This window comes from Neovison vison, chromosome 9 (genome assembly GCF_020171115.1).
Source record: "Neovison vison isolate M4711 chromosome 9, ASM_NN_V1, whole genome shotgun sequence".
NCBI lineage: Eukaryota > Metazoa > Chordata > Mammalia > Carnivora > Mustelidae > Neogale > Neogale vison.
The window spans coordinates 47951415-47975460 of NC_058099.1; the positions used below are offsets into that span (position 1 = coordinate 47951415).

Here is a 24046-nt window from a genome sequence, read left to right on the forward strand (position 1 = left end):
GGGTGCCTGGGTAGCTCAGTTGGTTAAGCGTCTTTGGCTCAGGTCCTGATCTCAGCGTCCTGGGATCGAGCCCCGTATTGGGCTCCCTGCTCAGTAGGAAGTCTACTAGTTCCTCTCCCTCTACCTCTCCCCCTTTCAAATAGATTTTTAAAAACAAAATGTAGGGGCACCTGGGTGGCTCAGTGGGTTAAGCCTCTGCCTTCAGCTCAGGTCGTGATCCCAGGATGCTGGGATCGAGCCCCGCATCGGGCTCTCTGCTCATCAGGGAGCCTGCTTCCTCCTCTCTCTGCCTACCTGTGATCTCTGTCAAATAAATAAATAAAATCTTTAACCAAAAAAAAAGCTTTTTAAAAAGCTTATTTTTCAAAATTAAAAAATACTGAAAGTTTTGGTGTACAAAGAGAACAAAATCCATTTGCAAACTTTAGGTGACTCAGTCAAGCTTCCTCTCAGTCAATACGGCTATGTAGATTGATGAAGCATTACGTGCACCACTAAAGTTGCAGAGTAAGAATTAGAGAAACTATATCGCACTGGACTATTATAAGAAATTAAAATCTTGTTATTTAATTTTTAAACCACATTACCTTAAGAGCCAGCCTAGTTCTCAAACTAGACTAAAAAGCACAGTTTATAATTATTGATTGAAAATCAGGTCTCTGCAACAATTGTAACAAAGCTCTGTGATTCCTTTGGTAAAACACAGTCACAACTTATTATTGGGGGTGGCTACCTGTATTCATAATTGAAAGAAAAATTTCACTAGAGGTTAGTGGACATAAGGATGTCGTTTCTCTTCCACTCAAGCTCATGTTCCCCAGGTTAAGAAACTTAGACAAGTAAACATCTACCTAGTTAACTGGATATTACCCAGATTGCAAAGTTGATTTTTTTGGCTGATTCTTATACTGTATGTCCATCAAATCTCTATTCCATTTTGTTCAGTGTTGTCAAAGGCTTGGTTTCTCAAATATAATAAATATAGATGAAATAGCAAACTGTTAGATATTGTAGAAGCATAACACGTAACTTTTAAAATGATCTTTCTTAGGGCACCTTGATGGCTTGGTCAGTTAACTGACTTGATTTCAGCTCAGGGTCTTGAGATTGGGTCCTGTGCTGGGTGTGGAGCTACTTAAGATTCTTTCTCCTCCCCCAAGCCCTTTTCTCTCTCCCTCTCTATAAAATAAACAAACAAACAAGCAAACAAACAACACCAACTTTCTTGGGACCTTTCAATGCCAAGTTCCATTGCCTCAATTTCCTAGTAACCCAAGCTAAGGTGTAGTAATCAACATCAGCAGTGCCTCTGGGACTTAAAAGGGTAGGGTAGTGGGGGGTAAAACTGCTCTGAATGAAAACGACTTTGAAGAATTTCCTTACTCAGCCTACTCTGCCTAAAAAATTCAACACACAGACACTGTAGTATCATTAAAGTCCCTGGGCTTTTATGTTACCAAAATAGTTGAATGAAAAGCAGTAACACTTCTGCCAAAAGTATCCATTCAGTATTAATGTTTTCTTTCCCTCCAGTATGCTCTTCAAGAATCACACAGTTGGGGTACCTGGGTGGCTCAGTGGGTTAAAGCCTCTGCCTTCGGCTCAGGTTATGATTCCAGGGTCCTGGGATCAAGCCCCACATTGGGCTCTCTGCTCAGCAGGGAGCCTGCTTCCCCCTCTCTCTCTGCCTGCCTCTCTGCCTACTTGGGATCTCTCTCTCTCTCTGTGTCAAATAAGTAAATAAAATCTTTTTAAAAAAACAAAGAATCACACAGTTATCTTGGTCTTATGTTTTTGTTCAATAAACAGGTTAACGTTAGAATGAGTTGATTCTTAGTTGCTGCCTAAGTGTCTACCTTTGTTCAAGAAACACCTTGTGGGACGACTGATGCACTGAAGGCACAAAATTACCAAACTTGACTAAGCCTCCTGCAAACAAACTTGTTAACCAAAGAATGTACCACATCGCAACTGAAGCCCCCTCCCCCGCCCCCAACAAAAACCATTTTGTTTTAGGATACCTTATTCTGCTTACCTTGAGCAAGTTGTCACCTATAAGTCTTTGCGTTTCTTTCAAGAGATAATGTAGCTGTAACATCAGTATCCGAAATATTTCCACAGAGAATCTTACATTTATTGATGTACAAAGAAAACAGTTAACATTTTATTGTGCTAAAGTATCAATGATTTAAAATGAAAATATGCTACAAATGATTTCTCCTTTCCCCCACATCTTCCTCTCATTGGCTTATTTTTCCTTTGTAAACATTTTTGCCCCCTTGTTAATTTTTACTTTCTACTTCCAGGTCTAATTGCTATGTTACCTTTCCATATGGCGCTCTTGCCAAGTATATTCCAGGGAACAGCAGTCCTAGGACAGGGTGCCACCTAGGACCCAGACTCTTGGGCTCCACTGGGACCCAGGAACCTACATGTTGTCAGGCTCCTCAAATGCCCCTCCTACATACTACAGTTTAAGTATCTCAGCTTTGGACAGAAATCTGCTAATAACTTATATAAAAGCCCCCATACAATGTAGTTTTCTCTGTTTTCAGAACTGAGATGATGGCATTTATGTTTGGTTTTTAAAGATGTTAAAGAGGGATCTATCTTTGCTAAGGGTAGCTAGAGTTTAAAACCTCAAGTAAAGGTAACCATCAATTTCATATTGCAAATCAACTAGTGAGAACATGCCTTAATTCACCAAATAAACGTAGGCGTCCACTGCGTACTTACTTTGTGGTACTCCGCTGAGCCACGGGGTCCTGTGAGCGAGAACGTGGGCCTGGGTGGAAGTAAGAGCAGTGGGTTTGATATGAAATCCAGCTCCAATGTTTACTAAATGAATGAGCCCTTCACTGTCCCCACGCTGTTGTAAAGAATAAATGCAGTGCAGTAAACTAAACCTCTCTAAATGATAAACAGCTACACAGAAGCAGGAAATTTGTAACACGTTTCCTGGATGCATTAAAATTATCTGATGGTTTACTAATTTATATTTTCTGAATATAAATTCTGTGAGGACAGGAATATCATGCCTTGTTCACTCCGGGCACATGGTACACACTCATAATTGTGCAGCTCTGACTTTATAGATTACTACCAGTACCTCCACAAAAAGTCCCGTTTTAAGAAATCTATCAGATAGTAGTGCCTGGGTGGCTCGGTTGGGCCTCCGCCTTCCGCTCAAGTCATGATCCCAGGGTCCTGGGATCGAGCCCCACGTCGGGCTCTCTGCTCAGTGGAGAGCCTGCTTCCTCCCTTCTCTCTCTGTCTGCCTCTCTGCCTACTTGTGATCTGTCAAATAAATAAATAAAACATTTAAAAAATATATCAGATTGACTAGGTGATATCTCCATTGTATTTGATAACTCTCAAAGGGCAGTTCATATTTATAAGACACAAAAGGACTTTTTTGTCTTGTTTTGTTTTTTAGCTTCTCTAAGTATCCTTTCCTAATGTGCTACTTGCTTTAGAATGTTTTAAGAACTGGTTAAATTTCCATTATCTTCCCAAGTCCTAACATACAGATTGCCAAGCTTTAGAACTATTTTCAGCGAAACATACAAAGGTGATAACATTTCTATTACATTTTAGAATTTATAAACCATATTTCTGTATCCTGTATCCTTTCTCTTTTATCCTTGTGAGTTAACTTATTCTTTGTATCCAAGAAACAAAACCAAAGTCAGGGAGTCATCCCTGTCATTTTTACTTGGTTTCACATCCAATAATTTAGCTAGAAATTATTTCACAAGTTCCTTATGTTTGACAAGAACCAGACGATCTAAGTGGCAATTTTAAAGAATTCCATACAGTTTATGAAGATTAACACATTCCATGCACACTCACAACTTCATAATTACTATATAGATCATACATTTTTTAAAAATGAGGCTCAAGAGTTTAGCATCAGTATAAAGCATTTCCTTCCAGGAAAGATAAAAGCATATTACATCATCTAGGACAGGAGTGATGATGATACACATTTATACATAAAGACGACAGCATGAGATGTTTTTCTACGATGGTAGGATGGAGGATGAGAATTGTTCTGGCCACATTCGCTCCCCTGGTTTCATCCAAAATGCCTGCCACTGGGAACAGGCGTGTTGGGCATCTCACTCAGACTCACCCAGAGGCCTCGCCTACAGCTCTGGCTTTAGTGAAGGCCCCATCCTCCTAAGCCCAAGATCTGATCTCCCTTCGAAAACAGCAATTTATGAAAATGTTTACCAAAAGTTTAAAACTGCTTATTTTCAAAATGACTTAAGTTATTCTGAGATAGTAGTTGCGTCCCTAACAAAGTCTTACTCCTTTTATAATTACAGTATCACTATCTTTGGTTAAAATCATTTCGAGTGAACTTCTGACAGTTACCTTCAAAAAAGGTCATTAGCAGCCTTGTAGTTAGTTACCATGGAGTCATTACATGACAAAACACAAAGATAATTTTAGGCCCTTGCACGGATCCCATCCCAACATCTGCTCCGAATGCACACTTTGCAAATCAAGAGTCAGAGTGTTCTGAGACACATAATAAGGCTTTAACCCCACATGTTCATTTGTTAGTATATCCCAGCATGCTCTTGTCTTGGCAACTTGTGATTTTAAAATCCAATGGAAGATGACTTGTGAAAAGGAAGTGTTTCCATACATAGTTTGGAACATCTGGTCTAAAAAGGCAGAGACTTCTGAGGAAATAACTTAATTCTGACCTGAAGTCATATAGGGAACCAGAGAAAGAGTGTTATTATTCCAGATTTTAGATTTTAGAAACTTCAGGTTTTGAAATTTAATTTTTTTAATTATTATTTTTTTTTAAGAGAGTTCGAGTGAGCAGGAGAGGGACAGAGGGAGAGGGGAAAAAAAAAATCTCAAGTAGCTGAAAGCCCTGCTTGGGGTTTGATCTCACGACCCTGAGATCATGACCTGAGTCAAAATCCAGAGTCAGTCACTTAACCAACTGAGCCACCAGGCACCCCTAGCACCTTGTATTTTTGACTCTTCAGACATGACCACGAAGAGGAAAATCCTACAAATCTCAAGCTCAAGATCCCCGAAAACAAAAACGGGGCGGGGGGGTTGTGTAGCTAGGGAAGAAGGGATACAGATGGATTTTATTTCCTCCATTTTGTACTCTTCTGTTTTCTTGTCAAGCGCAGGAGCAGGGACAAAGTTTGAGAAGAAACCAGGCTCAGGAGAAAAAGGCAGGCTGGGTTTAGAAGTGGGGCCTGATCCTTCATCCCTTCCTCCAGCACTGGCAAGCTCTGCCCACAGACCCAGGGCGGAAGCGCAGACAGGCTCCTCAGTGCCCACTTCCCCTTTGCTGCTCTTCTCTACCACACATGTCTGCTGGCCCAGGGATTTAAGTCCTTCAACTGGCAAAGACCTGTTCCTTAACACTACAACTCCTCAACTTCCCAGTTCCAGCAGCTTATTAACATGAGGCAGTGTCCTTTTCTGATTTGGGGTTTTGTAGTTGACATACGACATTCTATTACTTTCAGGGGGTCAATACAGGCGTTTGACAATCCTATACATTATGCAATGGGCACCATGGTTAAGTGTAGCCACCATCCGTTACCACCATTATTTCGATATTATTGACTCTATTCCCTGTGCTTCAGGGTTCTTTGTTTTGTTTGATGACAGCAATCTATGTGACGCATGTGTGAGGCTTCCTCCTTAATAGGAGTTTTCATCTGAAAATGGGCACTAAATGCCTGGATACAGCAGAAAGGGCACTGGACCTGGGGCTTTAAGGCTTTGGCATTCTATGTAGCTCTGCCTCTTATTACATGTATTTTCTCCACTTTAAAATAGAAATGCTTCTTCGCAGTCTTGTTGTAGGAGTGAAATAAGATAATACAAGTGAAAGTTCTGGTGAACTTACCGTCTGGCACCTAACGATAAATGTGAGATGAATTTCAATCACTGTTTGGTGGGAAGTAAAACAAAGCACATGCAGTGGGAAGGAACGAGAAGCTGGCTGCTCCCAGAACATGTTCGGCTGCTTCCCTCAAATTCATTTCCCTCTAGCCCGGCCTCTGAGGAGGTAATAAAAATGAAATGTTGGCCCCGCAGGTGACTCCGAGAGCTCGCCCTCCCTTCCCTTTCCTGTGAGCATCTCGGCGTCGTATTGAAGTTCAGCAAAAGAAAAAACGGAGTGTGAACCACAAATATCTGAAACCTGGAATCATAAATCCATATATTTGGAAAATAAATCGAGGAGAGCTATTTTTAACCTAAGTCACCGGCGGGTTCACTTAGTGACAACATGAATGTATGTGTCACACGGGAATAATACTGAAGGTTCTATGGCGCTTTTAAGGACCAGGCACTGCTATGGCCTGGAAGACACAAAGGTATATTATTCCAGTGGCACAACCTTTCTTCCCAGAGACCCTGTCACAGAGCCCTGGCAGTATGTTCCTATGCCTGGTTTTTAAAGCCCGCCCTGATGAATACCTGCGAGAAGGAAAAACAAGCAGCAAACAGATCGAACGCTGGCTGATGCTCCACCTTTGAGTAAAATGCTATCCCCGAGGACACCGTCACAGACTTCATTTACTTGTCATTAGGCCAGCAGTCACCCTGTTTGAGACCGAGATGTGTGCTTACAATAAAACACATTGTTCTTTTAAGGAGGGATCCGCCCAGCTTTCCATCATCTTCCTCCTGGAGGAAAGCCAGTTCAGGTAGGACGGAGGACCGGTCAATTAGATTACCCCAACTCCCAAGGCCCACATAGTTGTGCAGGGACTCTCACACAATCCATACTGGACCGGAGTCCTCTCCAGGTTGCTTCTGCCATACCCATAAGCAAAGACGCCATTCCTTCCCTCGGAGGTGGCTGGTCGCCATCCTACCAACTACGAGGAGTGATCCTGTCTATGCCCCTAATGGCAGCGACTCACTGGATGCAGCTGCCTGACCTGTTCAGATCTACTCTTGAACTTTTTGGCTTATGGCCCAATATTCTCTTCCTTGGTTGGAGCTATTTTGAATTGGGGAACTTTCAATTGCGTTCAAGAGGCCCAAGCATAAGCAAATTACAGCCACCACTAATGAATCGGATTTGGCTAATGTTCAACACATAGCATACTTATTGTTTAAATGTGGGCGGCAGTTCCAAGACAGTGCTCTATCCATAAAAGTAAGAAAACACGGGGTCAGAGAATGTCCTCTAGAAACTTCACGGGAAATCAATCATGATGCCACTGTCACCACTATAGTTTCGCTTTGCCAGCAAAACCTTCCCCATGCCTTAAGACAAAGAAACATGCATGAAATTCACAAGATTATTTTACTAGAATTTAGGGGGAGTAGATAATGTAGTCAAGTTTTCACAAAGAAAATCTTCAGGTTGAACTCCAGCCAAATAAAAGAAAATTCAAGTTCTGGTTTCGTTCCCAGCCGGCCTGGGCATTGAAGCAATGCCCCCTTTTCTTGGCATGTACCTGTCAAAGGGTCAGTTTTGTGTCCACCTTTTCGTGCCCCTTGACCCTCTGCATCATGACTCGGCGATCCCAGGCATGAATTCTTAAAACCTTCTTCCATTTCTATGGTTTTCCTCACCCAGCTGAGGAGGCTGCTGGCTACCCACGAAAACTTCACCAACCATAGGCTCTGGTCCACACAGCTTTCTTCTTAAACTCTGGGAGAACTCTCAAGGACAGCAGGGTGGCTAAGGGGACCAAAAAAAAGTAAAGTGAACTGTTGCATTTGGTGAAACTGCACTTGAAAAGGTCATTTAGATGGAAAACGTGTCAGAACAGAACTTGGCTTTTTCTTACTTGGCTCATCTTAAAGACTGAGAACTCCCATCAAGCCTTAGGCAGAATTTGAATAGTAGAACACGATTAATAAAATCTGGGGGAAAGGGTTTCTTTGTTGTTAAATTATTCTGCAACCAGTTAATAGGAAATTCTGCAGAGTTTAACAAAAACTGACTTCTGGGATGCTGGTACTTTTCTTTATCTGGGTGATGATTACATAGGTGTGTTCCCTTTGTAAAAAAAAAGCTACTTAATCTGTGTATTTTTTTCTACATGAATGTGATTTTTCCATTAGGAGTTGGTTAAAAGGTAAAAAACAAAAATAAAAAACTGATCCTGCAATTAAGGTAGGTCCTTGCGGCTCAGCTGAGCGGGCATGACTGTGCTAATCTGTATTCAACTATGTGCTTTCAAGTCTGCACCTTTTCTTATTCATCACGGGTCCCTCAGGGATCAATTTAAGGTAGGCCAGCTCTGTGTAATTCCTCTAGGTCTCTCATTATAGATCTTATTTTAGGATATTAATATAAATATATTGAGATGTCATTTAAAATAGGGAGGAGATGTAGGGAAGTCAGTTACACAATTCTTGTGTGTGACTCTAATAAGCCCTTGACTATCTAATCAAGTGAACATGTACTTCCTTGACCCAAATAACTATTCTCCTCATCAGTATCAAGTTGTTTGCTATCTTCGTGACCTAAAACACTGTATATTTGGAGCAACCAATGGTATTATAGACGTATGGCCATTAAGAATGAGTTCAGTCTTCCTGAGGCAAACAAAAAAAGAAAATCCTAGCAAGTCTCCAGGGACGGATCAAGTAAAGGTATGTCTGACCACTGCCACTGCGCTTGATCACAATCCACTTCCTACATATGCCCTTCAATATGTGGGGGGTAGGGAGAAGGATCAGAACCAACTGGTTAGGGAATTCTTACTTGTTTGGCAACCAACAAATCATATCATACTTAGAGTAAAATATGGTCATCCTAAGACTCCAGGTTGGCCAGATAAATTACCACACGTGTAGGCCAGGAGGTGATTCTCCCAAGCTGAGACTTTCCAGTGCATTATCTTACAGTATACCGGGGGTCATCTCACCAACAGCCACTGGTTGGACCAGACCTCTGAGCCCTAAGACACAGATGACAGTACATGCAGTCTCAGGCCACAGAACCAACGCCCAACAGACTTCTCCGATTTGAGGAAAATAATGTACGTAATTTTCAGAGTAAGGTATTCTATGTTTGTGGTTCCTATAGTCAGAGTTCAACAAATCAACAGAGAAGTAAAAAAAGCACAAAGACTATTCAAACGCCTGAAAGCATGAGAAATGTCCAATTCCCTTGGCAAAATACCATGCAGCGGTTACAAATACTATTAAAGAAGCCAATATAGGAACAGGTTAAAAGGCTTTAAAAATAACTTTTAAATTAAAAAGGCAGTGCTTAAAGTATCTATGTCTATTTTTTCAGTTGCTTAATGATTTATTAATATGTTAGAACAACACTCATAAGCGGAGGGGCAAAAACTTCTTAGGAAAAAATTATCAAAATCGCCACTGGGCAATGGGACTCTGGATTCCTCTCTGTTCTTTCCTGAATTTTCTAAATTTAAATTAAAGTGATAGTTTGCCATCATAGTAGCACATTTAAAAGCTATTTAAATAAAAGTTAAATTTAAAGGCACGGAACTGTTTTTAAACCCACTTTCTGCTTCAAAATGCCACATAATGGCAGCTCCAGATTACTTCCGTACCCTGAATTCAGACGAACCCTTTCAGGAGCCAATATACATGAGAATGCTATTTCCACAGCAAAGGCAAGCACAGGGGCTTTCGCCTCTGTTGGGCGGGCAGCACAGAAGTCATACCTTTTAAAAGATCCCTGGATTTTGCTGAGAGGCCTTCTTTAGGGCTTTCCATGATGCTGAAGAGCCAGTCAATGAACTAGGGTGAAAAAGAAGAGCAGTGTCAGTGAAGACAGTCACACTATCAGTACCAGAGCGATCGGGCCCTTGGGTCGGTGTCCATGCACCTCTGTGCAGAGCCGGCAGACTGGCGACGGGAAGACCAGGCCTAAGAGACGGGGAAGCTGGACACAGCTCCCATTCAGCCTACGACCCAGCCAAGTCAAAACCCCTTTCTCAGCTACATACCCCGAGCCTGCTGTGGATTTTTTTTTTTTAAAGATTTTTATTTATTTATTTGACAGAGATCACAAGCAGAGAGGCAGGCAGAGAGAGAGGAAGGGAAGCAGGCTCCCTACCGAGCAGAGAGCCTGATATGGGGCTCGATCCCAGGACTTTGGGATCATGACCTGAGCCAAAGGCAGAGGCTTTAACGCACTGAGCCACCCAGACGCCCCCCCTGCTGTGGATTTTAACAGTGAGGCAGGCATGGGCCCAGTGGGCTTCTGGTGTGCCATGAACTTCCTCTCTCATCACTCCGAGAGCACAGAGAGGTTAAGAACCTTGCCCAAGTCCACCCCCAGTGAATGGCAGAATCCAGATTTCAGCCCGGGTACATCTGACTTCAGAGCCTGGTGAGTCTTCCTTGCTTCCTGCTGCCTGACACTGCAGGCATCTAGGCCCAGGCTCACAGGGTGGGTGATAAAGAAGGAAACACATCAGGCATGAGCCCCCGTTTCTAAAATCTGATATTCTGTAGCTGAGAACAATTTGTGCTCAAATGGAATTGAAACAGGAAGTTAAAATGCAAGAGAAAGGCATAAAGTAATTTACTAGGTAGAGCCGAGTGTGTTAACTGCAAATAAATCCTACAAATGAGGTAGAAACTCAGACTACTCAGGAGTTTGACTGATCTCCCAGGGTACAGCCAAAATTGGTTTTGAATTAGATGGAGGGTAATTTCATTAATGACTGAATGGTCCACTCTCGACTCACTAAAAAACACATACATTAGTCATAGGTACTGGTATTTTAACTTGGGATATGGAGACTGGCTTGCAAGAAAGAGTCGGATAAAAAATATTCCGAATTCTCTGTTCTAATTAAATTAAAACCTTTTTTTCTCCATTTTGTTTTATAATATCTGACTGGTAAGTAAATAAATCAAGCACTACACACACCTAACAGACCCAGTCATCTGTACTGTCATCCACAGTGATCACGGTGTCCCAGGCCAGAAAAAAAGACAAGGGGATAACACATTTGAATCGATTTTGATTTAAAATGAGACGGAAAAAACAAAACCTGGGACAATATGAATGCTTAAGAAAGCAAAGGCCTTTTAATTGAGTTGCTTAGTGGAGTTGTACAGGGCTAACCTGTGGGTCCATAGTTTAGAAATATTTTAAAGACTAATGTTCGGATTTTAACAATAAGCTACAAAAAGCTGGCATTAAGCTTTCAACCTCATCAAAATCCAGTTTTCATTAAATGGGATTCAAAGGAGAATCTTTTAATCAACTGTCTTAAAGGCTGTTCAGAGCCATAGAATGAGAAGCAGAGGAAGCATATTTCCATATGCTCTGCGCAACTGCTAGCTGTCTGGGGAAACTCAACATTAAAAACCAAAAGGTGCTTCCTACAGTCTGGATTTTCTGGAGGGCTAGGGTGATGACCTCTACAACTTTCCCCATGTCGTCGAGCACAGGCTGGGAGCAGGGTGGGCCCCTGGAATGTGGCTATAGGACCGAGTGAGCTTGAGGAACCCTAACTGGGCCACAGGAATGTGGCTGCTCCAGATGCCCGTTTCCCTGACCTACCCCTGTGCATGATGGATCGTTCCCAACCTTCCAGCTTTGAACTTGCCTTCCTATCTGTCCTCACTCTGACATTCTGAGCACTTGGAGCCTCACTCATCCCTTCACCCCCAGGACCAAGAACACAAGTGCCTTCAGGATCCCAGGGCACGTTTAAGCTCTTCTTTCCGCCTCACCTCCAGCTGTAAGCAAGTTGCTGCTGTTGTCATTGCTGTTTTTGGCCAGCAGTCAGCCTCATTCTCTGAGGCTCTGCATCTGGCTGCGATTTGGGGCTGAGGATGAGAGCCCGTGGGGGTGATTCCAGTTTCACTTAACTTCCAACCTCAATTCTACCGCAGAAATCACGCAAGAGAAGAAGGCGGCCTGCCCTGACATGCAAGAGGCTGCCAACCTTACCTTCTGGGTCTGTTCCTTCCATGGTTCTTTCTGCAGCAGGAGAGGCATGCTACTGGGAAGGAGAGTGAGGGCCTCCTGCAGAGTGACCCTGTGCACTGGACTCCGGCCAAGGAAGCTCGAGGCTGACCCAGCTGGGCCATTTCCCCGATGCCATGGCAACCAGCTGGCACTGAGGCCGAGGAGGAGCGGGGCCGCATGGTCTGCCCATGTCACCACTGCGGCGGCGAAGAGCAGCAACAAGAAGTCCACAGCCTACAAAGGAAATGGAAACAAAGTTAGGTCACAGGTTTTAACAATTCAGAGTAACACATGTTCACACACACAGCCCCTCTCAGGATGATGCAACGTTATCTTCCCCTTCACCCCAGAAAGGAACCGGACTGAACAGAAACTCCACTTCCATGCCTAATGAAGAGACATTTCAGGGCTCCAGAAGGTTTTAGGGATCCTCTTTGGTAAGACAGAAGCCACAACATTATTACTCCAATAATGCAGGAGAAACCTTATTTCATTCCTATGCATACTGAGATCCAGATCCTCCTCTGTTCTGGTGTTTCCAATGAGATTAAAGAATTTGTTAGGAGTGATAGGGAGAGGGATATTTAGAGTTATTGTTATGTGGCCAAAATGGATTTTTTTTTTTTTTTTTTTTTTTTTTTGGACAGAGAGAGATCACAAGTAGGCAGAGAGGCAAGCAGAGAGAGAGAGGAGGAAGCAGGCTCCCTGCCGAGCAGAGAGCCCGATGCGGGACTCGATCCCAGGACCCTGAGATCATGACCCGAGCCGAAGGCAGCGGCTTAACCCACTGAGCCACCCAGGCGCCCCCAAAATGGGTTTTTAAAAAGAGGTACAGTCTGATTCTACTTTTGAACAATAACAAATGACTCTCCCCAGGCATTTTCTTTTTCTGTTCTCATTACCTAATCAACACATTTGGGAGGCGAATACTTGATTTTTATTCCATTAATGCTGAAACGTAAGCATGAAGACAAACCACCAACAAGCATTCTTAGAATAAGGGAGTCAGTCACAACAAATCATTAGGCATTTTTTTAAAACAATTTTTTCAGTATGTTCCGCCATGAATTGAAAGACACTCACCAGGGTCTGGCTCCTGACCCATAGCTATAATTCCAAGGATTTGTTTACATTTTAATTGCAGTGTGGCATTAGTTCAGGTGTAGGACACAGTGATTCAACAATTCCATGTCTTACTCAGCTGCTCTTCAAGTGTCGTCTTAATTCCCTTCACCTATTTCACCCATCCCCCACCCCCACTCTGGTAACCATCTGTTTGTTGTCTATAGTCAAGAGTCTGCTTTTTGTTTTGGTTTGGTTTGTCTCCTTCCCCCTACTTTGTTTTGTTTCTTAAATTCCACAAATGAGTGAAATCATATGGTATTTGTCTTTTTCTGACAGGCTTATTTTACTTAGCACTTCTTCTCTAGCTCCATCCATGTTGCTGAAAACGGCAAGATTTCATTCTTTTTTATGGCTGCATAGTGTGTGTGTGTGTGTGTGTGTGTGTGATCTCTTCTTTTTCATTCACCTATCACTGGACACCTGTGTTGCTTCCATACTTTGGCTATTGTTGATAATGCTACTATAAACACAGGAGTGCATATACCCCCTTTGAATTAGTGTTTTTGTAAATCTTTGGGTAAATACCCAGTGATGCGATTGCTGGATCACAGAGTACTTCTATTCTTCATTTTTTGAGGATATTCCATACTATCCTTACGGTAACTACACCAGTTTGCATTCCCACCAACAGTGCGCAAGGGTTCCTTTTTCTTCACATCCTCACCAACGTTTGTTGTTTTCTTGAGTTTTTGGTTTTAGCCATTCTCACAGGTGTGAGGTGATATCCCGTTGTGGGTTTGGTCTGCATTTCCCTGATGCAGAGGGATGTTGAGAATCTTTTCATATGTCTGTTGGCCATCCGTATGTCTTCTTTGGAGAAATGCTGGTTCATGTTTTCTGCCCGTTTTTTAGTTGGGTTGTTTGGGGGTTTTCTGGTGTTGAGTTGTAGAAGTTCTTTATATATTTTGGACACCAACCTTTTATCAGGTATGTCATTTGCAAATATGTTCTCCCATTCAGTAGGTTGTCCATTAGTTTTGTTGATTGTTTCCTTTGCTGTCCAGACGCTTCTTATTTTGATACAATCCCAATAGTTTATTTTCGCTTTTGTTTCCCTTGGCTCAGGAGATATATCTAGAAAGATGATGCTGTGGCTGATATCAGAGAAATTACTGCCGGTGCTCTCTTCCAGGATTTTAATGGTTTCTGGTCTTACATTTAGGTCCTTAATCTGATTTTTAAGCTTACTTTTGTGTTCGGTGTAAGAAAGTGGACCATTTTCATTCTTTTGCATGTGGCTGTCCAGTTTTCCCAACACCATTTGTTGAAGAGACTGTCTTTTTCCCATTGCATATTCTTGCCCCCTTTGCTGCAGATTAATTGACCATATAATTGTGAGTTTATTTCTGGGCTTTCGATTCTGTTCCATTGATCTATGTGTCTATTTTCATGTTAGTACTATATTGTTTTGTAATTACAGCTTTGTAATATAACTTGAAGTCTGAAATTGTGATGCTTCCAGTTTTATTTTTCTTTTCAAGACTGCTTTGGCTATGCAGGGTCTTTTGTGGTTCCATACAAATTTTAGGATTGTTTGTTCTAGTTCTGTAGAAACTGCTGTCGGTATTATGATATGGATTGCATTAAATCTGTATATTACTTTGGATAGTACAGACCTTTTAACAATATTTGTTAAAGTCCGTGAGCAGGGTCTGTCTTTCCATTTCTCTGTGTCATCCTCATTGTCTTTTATCAATGCTTTATAGTTTTTTGCGTACAAGTCTCTCACCTCCTTGGTTAAGTTTATTTCTAGGTATTTTATTATCTTTGGCGCAACTGCAAACAAGATTGTTTCTTTCTTTCTTTTTTTTAAGATTTTATTTATTTATTTGACAGACAGAGATCACAAATAGGCAGAGAGGCAGGCAGAGAGAGAAAGGAGGAAGCAGGTTCCCCGCTGAGTGGAGAGCCCGATGTGGGACTTGATCCCAGAACCCTGGGATCATGACCTGAGCTGTAGGCAGAGGCTTTAACCCACTGAGCCACCCAGGCACCCAAACAGGATTGTTTCTTAATTTAGCTTTCTGTTGCTTCATTATTGGTGTATAGAAATGCAACAGATTTCTATACACTGATTTTGTATCCTGCAACCTTACTGAACTCACGGATCAGTTCCAGCAGTTTTCTGGCAGAGTCTTTTCTATACACAGTATTATGTCATCTGCAAAGAGGGTAATTTTTACTTCTTCCTTACCAATTTGGATGCCTTTTCTTTCTTTTTGTCTGTCTGCTGTGGCTAGGACTTCTAGTACTGTGTTGAATAAAAGTGGTAAGAGCGGACATCCTTGTCTTGTTTCTGACCTTAGCAGAAAAGTTCTGTTTTTCCCCCCACTGAGTATGATGTTAGCTGTGGGTTTTTTACAAACCAATTTCATTGCTGGTAATCAGTCTGGTAGGACTTCAATTTTTTTTGCATTTATTGAGAGTCGTTTTGTGGCCTTCTTTTGAGATCTGTCCTGGAGAATGTTCCATGTGCACTTGAAAAGAATGTGTATTCTGCTATTTTAGGGTATAATGTTCTGAATAAGTCTGTTGAATCCATCTGGCCCAGTGTGTCATTCAAAGCCTTGGTTTCCTTGTTGATTTTCTATTTGGATGATCTGCCCATCGATGTTAAGTGGGGTGACCTTAAAGTCCCCTAATATTATTGTATTACTATCCATTACTTCCTTTATGTTTATTATTAACTGTTTTATGTATTTGAGTGCTCCCATTTTGGGTGTATAGTTACAATTGTTATATCTTCTTGTTGGATTGTATGCTTTATGATTATATAGTGTCATTCTTTGTCACTTTTCTCTTTCCTGCTCAGCTTGATTACTTTCCATTACTCTATCCTCCTCCAGGTTGCTGATTCATTCTTCTGCTTCCTATAATCTGCTATTTATTTCATATAGTATATTTTTTATTTCATTTGTTTTCCATTTGTATTTCACTGTTTTTGATTCTTCTTTATCTCTTTGTTAAGGGTATCACCGATGTCCTCCCCTCTTTTCTCAAGTCCAGTGAGTATCTTTATAATCATTACTTTAGTGACACCTGGGTGGCTCAGTGGGTTAAGTCTCTACCTTTGGCTCAGGTCGTGATCTCAGAGTCCTGGGATTAAGCTCTGCATCGGGCTCTCTGCTCAGCAGGGAGGCTGCTGCCCTGTACCGCGCACCCCCCCCGCCTGCCTCTCTGCCTACTTGTGATTTCTCTGTCAAATAAATAAATAAAATCTTTTAAAAAGTTTATAATCATTAAATTCTCTATTAGGCATATTATTTATCTCCATTGTGTTTAGGAACCTTACTGTAGTTTTGTCATGTTCTTTCATCTGAGACATATTCCCCTATCTCCTCATTTTGTCTAACTCTCTGCATCTGTTTCTGTGTGTTAGGAAAGTCAGCTATGTCTCCTGCTCTTGAAAGTAGTGGCTTTATGAAGAGGGCCTGTGGTGCCCTTCAGGGCACTTTCCCCTGTTTACCAGAACCTGGCGCTTCAGGGAGGTCTCCTATGTTGTTAGTGGGCCAGGCTGGTGCTGCCTTGTGCTTGAGTTGAGCCAGACCAGGTGTTTGGCAGAGATGCAATAGCACCAAACCACAGAGCACCTTCCCTGCATTGTCCCCTGAGAAGCCTTCATTGGTAGGCAGGGCCCACGATCAGACGAATTGTCTGTCCCCAACCCATGGTGGAGGCCAAAACCTGACCAATGTGGTGCTTATCTTTCTCTCTCCCCAGGACAGGAATCACTTTGGCATGGTGCTGGTCCCTGTCCAGGCTGCTAGCACACTTTTCTTGTGGCTTGTGGCTTCAGTTTGAATGGGCTTTGGCCAAGAGCATATTGGAGGAGGCTGATCTGCCATATACTCAGGAGGGAGGAATGCAGAGCACACAGGTTTGTGCACCAGGGAGAGGGGACATGACGCTACCTCTGAGACCACAGTGGCTGGGCCAATCCATAAAGCATACAGGGGTAGGGCATGTATTTTTACCAAGGTGCACTTGGGTTTGCTGTGAAAGGAGACCTATACCACCATAGGGCCAGCCCGTGTGGATCCACAAAGAGTGGGCGGGTGGGCACACAGCTTAACAAGGCATTTGCCCATCTTCCATGAGAGGGTAATGGCTGCCACCATCACTGCCGAGGCCTCACATGGTGCGTGGTTTGCAAAATGTGAGCAGGTCTTCTCAGGGAGGGGATCCACAGCACTGGGACTGAGGCAAGCCCAGCTGGAGTGGGCAAATCCCCAGAGCTGGGGAGGAGTGGGGAGGCAGGGAGTAGTGTAAGCAAGTTAGGTAGCAAATGTGGGCACTAAACTGGTTCCTACAGGTGGCTGCAGGTGGCCACGTGTTTATGCTGGGAGGCAGGAGAGGGAAATGACACCTATTAGTATCTCTATTCCTGGAGGACACTCCCTGTGAACATTACCCCTCCAGGACAGGCTCTGAGATGAGTAAATAACTCTTCCTCCCTGTGCCCCGCCTTTTTTTCTTTTATTTTTTTCAGTGTTCCAAAATTCACTGCTCCTATGTTGTATCTCCACAGGCTGTTTCTTGTGCTGTCTCTTTAAGGGCAGGGACTCAGCTTCCTCTCAGTGGCCAGGTTCTCCCAGAACCCAACTTGCTGATTTTTAAAGTTCCAGGCTTAAGTCCTGCTGGTTGTAGTAAGTCACTAAACTTCACCCCCTCTAGTTTTTGAAGCCAAATATTATGGGGATTCATCTTCCCCCTGTGGGCTCCCAGTACGATAGACTTCTTCTTCCCCTTTTCCACACCCATGGTCCATTTAGCTCCCCAGCACATCTCCGCCCTTCCTACCCTCTTCAATGTGGCATCTTCTCTACATTTAGTTGAGGAGTTTGTTCTGCCAGCCTTTGGGTCATTTCCTGGGTTATTCACACTGACATCTAGTTGTACCTGTGAGATGAGGTGAGCTTAGGGTCTTCCTATGCTGCCATCTTCTCAGCCTACATATTTCCACATGCATTTTTTTTAAAGATTTTATTTATTTGAAGGAGAGAATGAGAGGGAGAGAGAGAGCAAGAGGGGGGAAGGGCCAGAGGGAGAAGCAGACTCCCCACTGAGGAGGGAGGGAGCCCAATGCGGGACTCGATCCTGGGACTCCAGGATCATGACCTGAGTGGAAAGTAGTCACCCAACCAAATGAACCATCCAGGCGCACTCCTCATGCATTTTAAATACTCTTTCTAGGATCCATCCATTCAGAGTTTAGACTACACGCTTATAAAATGGTGGTAACAAGGGGCCCCTCTGAGTTGTTGGATTACTGTGATTCAAATTATACTTCTTTCTGCTTATCTGTATTTTCTAAGTTTCAAAAGATTTTTTGTAAGAAAACAGAAAATTAATAAAAACTTAGATCAGAAGAAAAAGAAGACAGATTCTGCTAGTTAAAAAAAAAAGTTTAAAAGTACTCTTTAATTTCTTAAATGTCATAATCTCACGAATTAAAATTTCAAAAATATATGCAACTCTTCAGAAAAGCTGGTCAGAACTTCAAATGACATCCCAGGTTATGCAAATTCCACTCACACAGTAAACAGGATACCTGTGAAACATGCCTACAGAAAAAATTCTACTGAAAAATGCCCAGTGGTTAGCAAAGTCAAGAAAATAAGAAGAGTGGGAACGTGCTATCTTCATTTATTAACCTTTTCCTATTTTCATTTACCCCTTATCAGCTGTTAACCTTCTGGGGGTCATAGATCATTTTACCCCTCTCATGCACATAAGTACTGTGCAAACACAGATCATTTACATACACTTCAGGGTCCTCTTCAAACGTTTGAAGACATTCTCTGGGCCAGTGCAAAGGCCAGAGCCCTGTACCTCCTCTCTGTGGGGTCAAGCACAAGTACACAAAACGCTGGGTTCCCTTATCAGCTAGTGTCTGTGTGTGCTCCTTTCAAGAAACTTATTCTGCTGAAAATATTTTCCCAAGGGCAGCCCTGGGTGTCTCCAAGAGACAGGCAAGCACATCCATTTCCTTATGACGTCAGAGAATTATCTATCACCAGCTTTACCCAAAGTAAAAGGAAGGAGGGGGTAAAACAAAGGCAAGCAGCAACTTCTTTGTCTTTTGGGAGAGCAAACATAAGTTCCACATTTTAAGGGAGCCACAAATGACTCCTCTAGACTGTACCTCATCAAGAGCCACGTTCTGAACAGATGTTGACTGGTACGCAACATTTCTGATATAACCCATCAGCTCCAAGAGCCATTCCATTCTCTTCAACACACCTGAAACAAAAAGAGGTATTTTCTTACCAGACCACAGTTTTCCTATGAAATGTCCAATAGGTCAGTACTAGCCACCATGATGAAAGCAGAACAGCTGAGGAGGATTCCATGAAACAGTAGCAAATCCTCTTGCCATACCTGAGACTTGGGATTTGGTAGGAGTTCTCTGACACTATTCACATCAGATAACTGTAGTTTTGCCTTTATTTTCAAAAAATAATTTATTTTTCAAAAGTACACATCTGCTAATGATAAAATGCATTTGTTGGAGTTTCTCTCTCTCTCAAGGTTAAACACACTAGGAGAAATCTGGCATGCCAGCTAGCCAGAATGTTGACGCTTGGCTAGTTAGTTGTTTTTATGGTCTTCTTTACTTACATATTCCCATTTTATGCCAAAATCAAAGAGAAAACCTACCCAAAGACATCAGAAGAAAAATAAAAACCAGCTATTATATAGTAACTGGAGAACAAACATTGGCATAAATACTGATTCTTCTGTTTTTATTTTTTAAAAATGAGGGTTCCCAGCAAAATAAAGCTTACTTGGGAAGGCTGTCAAATTTCAGTGAGTCAGAGGAAAACGGGAACTAAAGTGGAAGGCCAACTAGTTAAAACCAAAGACAATATCAATTTATTTCAGTTTACTTCATGTTATCGTCACGCTTCCTTGGAAGTACCTAGTAGACTTCTCCCTGATAAATACACTTTTGATTTAGAGTGAAAAAAAAAATAGTTTTTCATCACAGGTTCATTTTTCATCAGTAGGCACTGATGCAGAGATGAGACAACCATCTCAATTGCCAAAGAGAAGAATAAATCAAAATTTCCTATCTAGTCCCAAAAAGGATATTACAATTATGTCTGCCAGTTTTCCTCATCAAGAACTGAGGAACATACAAAAAATCCAGAAATGTAACTAACCCGCCTGCAGTCACTAGGAGTTCCTCACCACACCTGATCTACTGAAGCAGGTACCGTTCAGACCTGACTATAGGCCATAAGCAATGTGACCAAAGGCTCAGGAGGAGAAATGGCAGAGCTCATTATTATTCAAGAGTAAAGGTCTATGATGATCTAAAAATTCCACCATATGGGGACACCTGGGTGACTCAGTGGGTTAAAGCCTCTGTCTTTGGCTCAGGTCACGATCCCAGGGTCCTGGAATCGAGCCCTGCATCAGGCTTTCTGCTCAGCGGGGAGTCTGCTTCCTCCTCTCTCTCTCTGCCTGCCTCTCTGCCTACATGTGATCTCTCAAGTAAAATCTTAAAAAAAATAAAAATAAAAAAAACAAAAGTTCCACCGTATGATTCATTAGCAGAGCTGCAGGCCTAGAGCTTCTGGCTTGAGGATGTAGTGAGGGATCCCCAATTTTATTCCCCTCACCCCTGAGAAGTTCTCCTACAGAATAGCGATTTAATTTTGTTGTGGCTGTTTTCCTCTTTTTGTTTGTTAGGTAACCACCTCAAAGTCATTTTCCTGAAAACATCAGGCACAATCGATGGACATCCTGGTTGGGAAATGGAAGCAGGCAGAATCGACCTGATCCACTCGTTTATGGACTCGAGGGCCTGGACAGCTAAAGACAATAATAAAAATCACCAAGAGAACGCATTCCCATCCTCAGGGTGGAGGTCGTTGAGTTCTCACTGGTCTTTTCATTTAAGGTGCTCTTCCTTTGGAGTAACAAGAGCTCTCCTGGGTCACGAAGCACTAAACTCCCTTTTTAGTGGAGGAAACAGTTACAGGTTAAAAGGGATGGCAGATCCTTCTGGTCCTGCTGGTTCCCCAGGCCGGCCTCACCTGTGTTGGCGTGGCTTGTGATTCGAGCCTGGTAGAGGCTCTGCAGTACCATCCACGCCAGAGTGTCTTTCTCCTGGTGCTGGACGGCCGCGCTGAGGATCTCCATCAAGCCCATCAAGGGGAATCGTCCTTGAGACACCAAGTACAGTCTGACAAAGGCAGCCTTTTCTAGGCTGCTCTGCAAAAAAGCAAATTGTTCGGTTACTATTAAATTAGCTGAAGTCATATAAAACCTCGGGGCAAGGGCAAAACAGAAAGGGTGAGTTGAAAGTTGATTATTATTCCAAATGCTAAAACCACTCATTCCCTGCAGCACGTGACCTTCCTGCTGTGTGCTGTATTTTAAAATGAATGTACAGAAAGAGCGTTATAATGTCACCTCCTGTTTTCTCCTAAAAACCGTCAGTGATTTGGGGGTTAATTGGTGATGATATTTTGTACAAATACGCAAATAATCATTATGATTTGCGTATTTGTACAAAATAATGTGTGTATTTGTACAAAATAATGATGATGATGATGATGAAGATGACTGCAAAATGCAGTACTCGTGTGCCAGGCACTACTCCAAGCACTTAACATGGATTAATTTGGCAGTTCGCAAAGTGCAGTGCACAGACCTCCGAGGGACCCCAAGACCCTTTTAGAGGCTCTGTGAGGTCAAAGTATATTTACAACAGCACTGAGGTCACAGTAAGAGTCACTGCATTTTTCACAACCACTTGCAATTTTTGTTTAAAATAACTTTTACCTAAAATACCCTTATAAACAATAAAAATTATTAGTTTCATTAAAACTTCACCGTGGAGTATACATCTTTTTAACAAAAGGGATGATAAAATGGCAAGCATGCATAAGGGACTTCTGGTGCCTAGCCAAGTATTACGGTTGTCTCAAGGGAAAACACTAAGTCTGGGCTGTGAACTGAAACAGCCATGTTTTGCGGGACACATCTACTTGGAAGGATCACTGATGGACCAATGATGGCTATTCAAACTGAGTATTTGACGGACTTTTTTTTTTTAAGTAGAAGAAAGTGAGACTGTCACTTCAAGGAAATACTTCACAGTATTAGTTAGCAGTGACAAAATCTGAGCTTTCAAGTGACAATTAGACTTTCAGAAAAAATTTGTATTTGCTACTATGAGTTGGCAGTTTCCCAATACATAAAAGACTTTCCTGATGATTTTAACAAATGTGATGTTTGGTAGTGTATAATGAAATGCATCAACCTTTGGAAGATTTTCAAAGCTCAGTGACTCAGTATTTTCCAAATGATTTTGTGATACCATACCCAGAGCAGAAGTCGGACCAATGGGTTTTAATACAACAGACTATGTGAAGTTCACTGATAGGGACTGAGACTCCACATAGTGCCAACTACCCTGAAGGAAACACCGTTTGTTGAGTTCTGTTGCAACATCAAAACAAACAAAAAAAGATATCCATAATTATTTGAAACTATCAACACACTCTTCCCTTTTCTACTGACATATTTGTATGAGGCTGGATCTTCCCCACATACTTCACCAAAATAACAGCACAGACTGAATGAAGCAGCAGCTATGAGAGTTCAACATTAAAGAGATTTCCATTAAGCCAGACATTAAAGAGGTTTGCAAAAATGGAAAACAATACCATTTTTTATTTGTTTTCAAACTTTTTTCTTATTTGTGTTAAGATGCAATGGGTTTATTATTACTTTTAAGTAAATATTTTTTTTAATTTCCCAGTTTTAATTTCTAATATGGTAAATATTGAAAGATATGATTATTTAAATTAAAGTCTTTTGGAACCCTCAACAGAGACACTAAAGTAGTCCTGAGACCAGAAAGTGTGAGAAGTCCTGTACGAACCACTGAATTTTCACACCACCTTATGCAGATGACAACCAACATCCTTCCTTTGTAGAGGATAGTAGTAAGCACAGACGTTAAGTAACTTGCTTAAGGTCACATGGCTCGAGGCAGAGTAAGAACTGAAATTCAGGGAGTCTGAGCCCTTCACTACTTTATTCCTTCCAGAAAAGAAGAGAAGACATTGACCTCAGTAAAATGCACTAACTCTTTTGGGAGCATAAGAACACTATTCAGTTAAGTTCTAGCAAAAATGTTCTAAGTGGTACTTTAGGAACCCGGGTGAGGGGGCGCCTGGGGGGCTCAGTGGGTTAAGCCTCTGCCTTCGGCTCAGGTCATGATCTCAGGGTCCTGGGATCAAGTCCCAAATCGGGCTCTCTGCTCAGCAGGGAGCCTGCTTTCCACCCCCACAACCCCATCCCCCACCTGCTGCTCTGCCTACTTGCAATCTCTGTCAAATGAATAAAAATAAAATCTTAAAACAAAAACGAAAACAAAAAAAAACCCGGGTGAGTAACCCAGCAACCTTCAGCTCCAGGTACCATGAAGGAAATTATATGCATTGCTACCAACTATATTACATGAATATAATAATAACAGGATATAATAAATTACATGAATGTGATCATAAGGATAACAAATAATCACTGAGTACTAGCCTTATGTCAGATATTTTTCTAAGAACCTACCATGGATTAAGTCACTGTAGCTCTCAAAACAACTCTGGGAGGTAGGTGTTAATATCTCCCTTCTATAGATAAGGAAACCGAGGCAGAGAGAGATTATGAAATGTAACCAAGGTCACATTGCTAGTAAATCACAGAGCTGGATTTCAATCCCCAGCATAGTCCACTCTCTTAAGCATTTCCTTAGACTGCTTGTCTTTCCTTAAAACAAACTAATCTCCAAAATGCTGATATTCCAAACACTCTAACAGGAGTTCTCATACCTCAGGATGCAGTACTATCACCTGGAGGGACTATTAAAACACAGACTCCTGGACCCACCTCTGATTCAGCAGACCTGGCTGAAGTGGGAATCCAGAACTTTCATTTCTAATCAGTCACCATGCTTACGCTGCTGGCCCAAGGAACACA

The 24046-nt window shown here is 42.1% G+C and overlaps 1 protein-coding gene across 1 annotated transcript in view; it reads right to left on the reverse strand.

Annotated features, from left to right (window-relative positions):
• Positions 1–7290: 7290 nt before the first annotated feature.
• FOCAD (focadhesin) overlaps positions 7291–24046 on the reverse strand; it is a 311074-nt gene continuing 294318 nt past the window's right edge. Inside the window, exons 40-44 of the mRNA XM_044265592.1 lie at positions 21094–21271; positions 19194–19291; positions 11906–12157; positions 9657–9732; positions 7291–7690 (exon numbers count right to left, since the gene is read on the reverse strand). Coding sequence (XP_044121527.1) covers positions 7617–7690; positions 9657–9732; positions 11906–12157; positions 19194–19291; positions 21094–21271 — 678 coding nt within the window. The 3' untranslated portion in view covers positions 7291–7616. The remainder of the gene's footprint in view (positions 7691–9656; positions 9733–11905; positions 12158–19193; positions 19292–21093; positions 21272–24046) is intronic.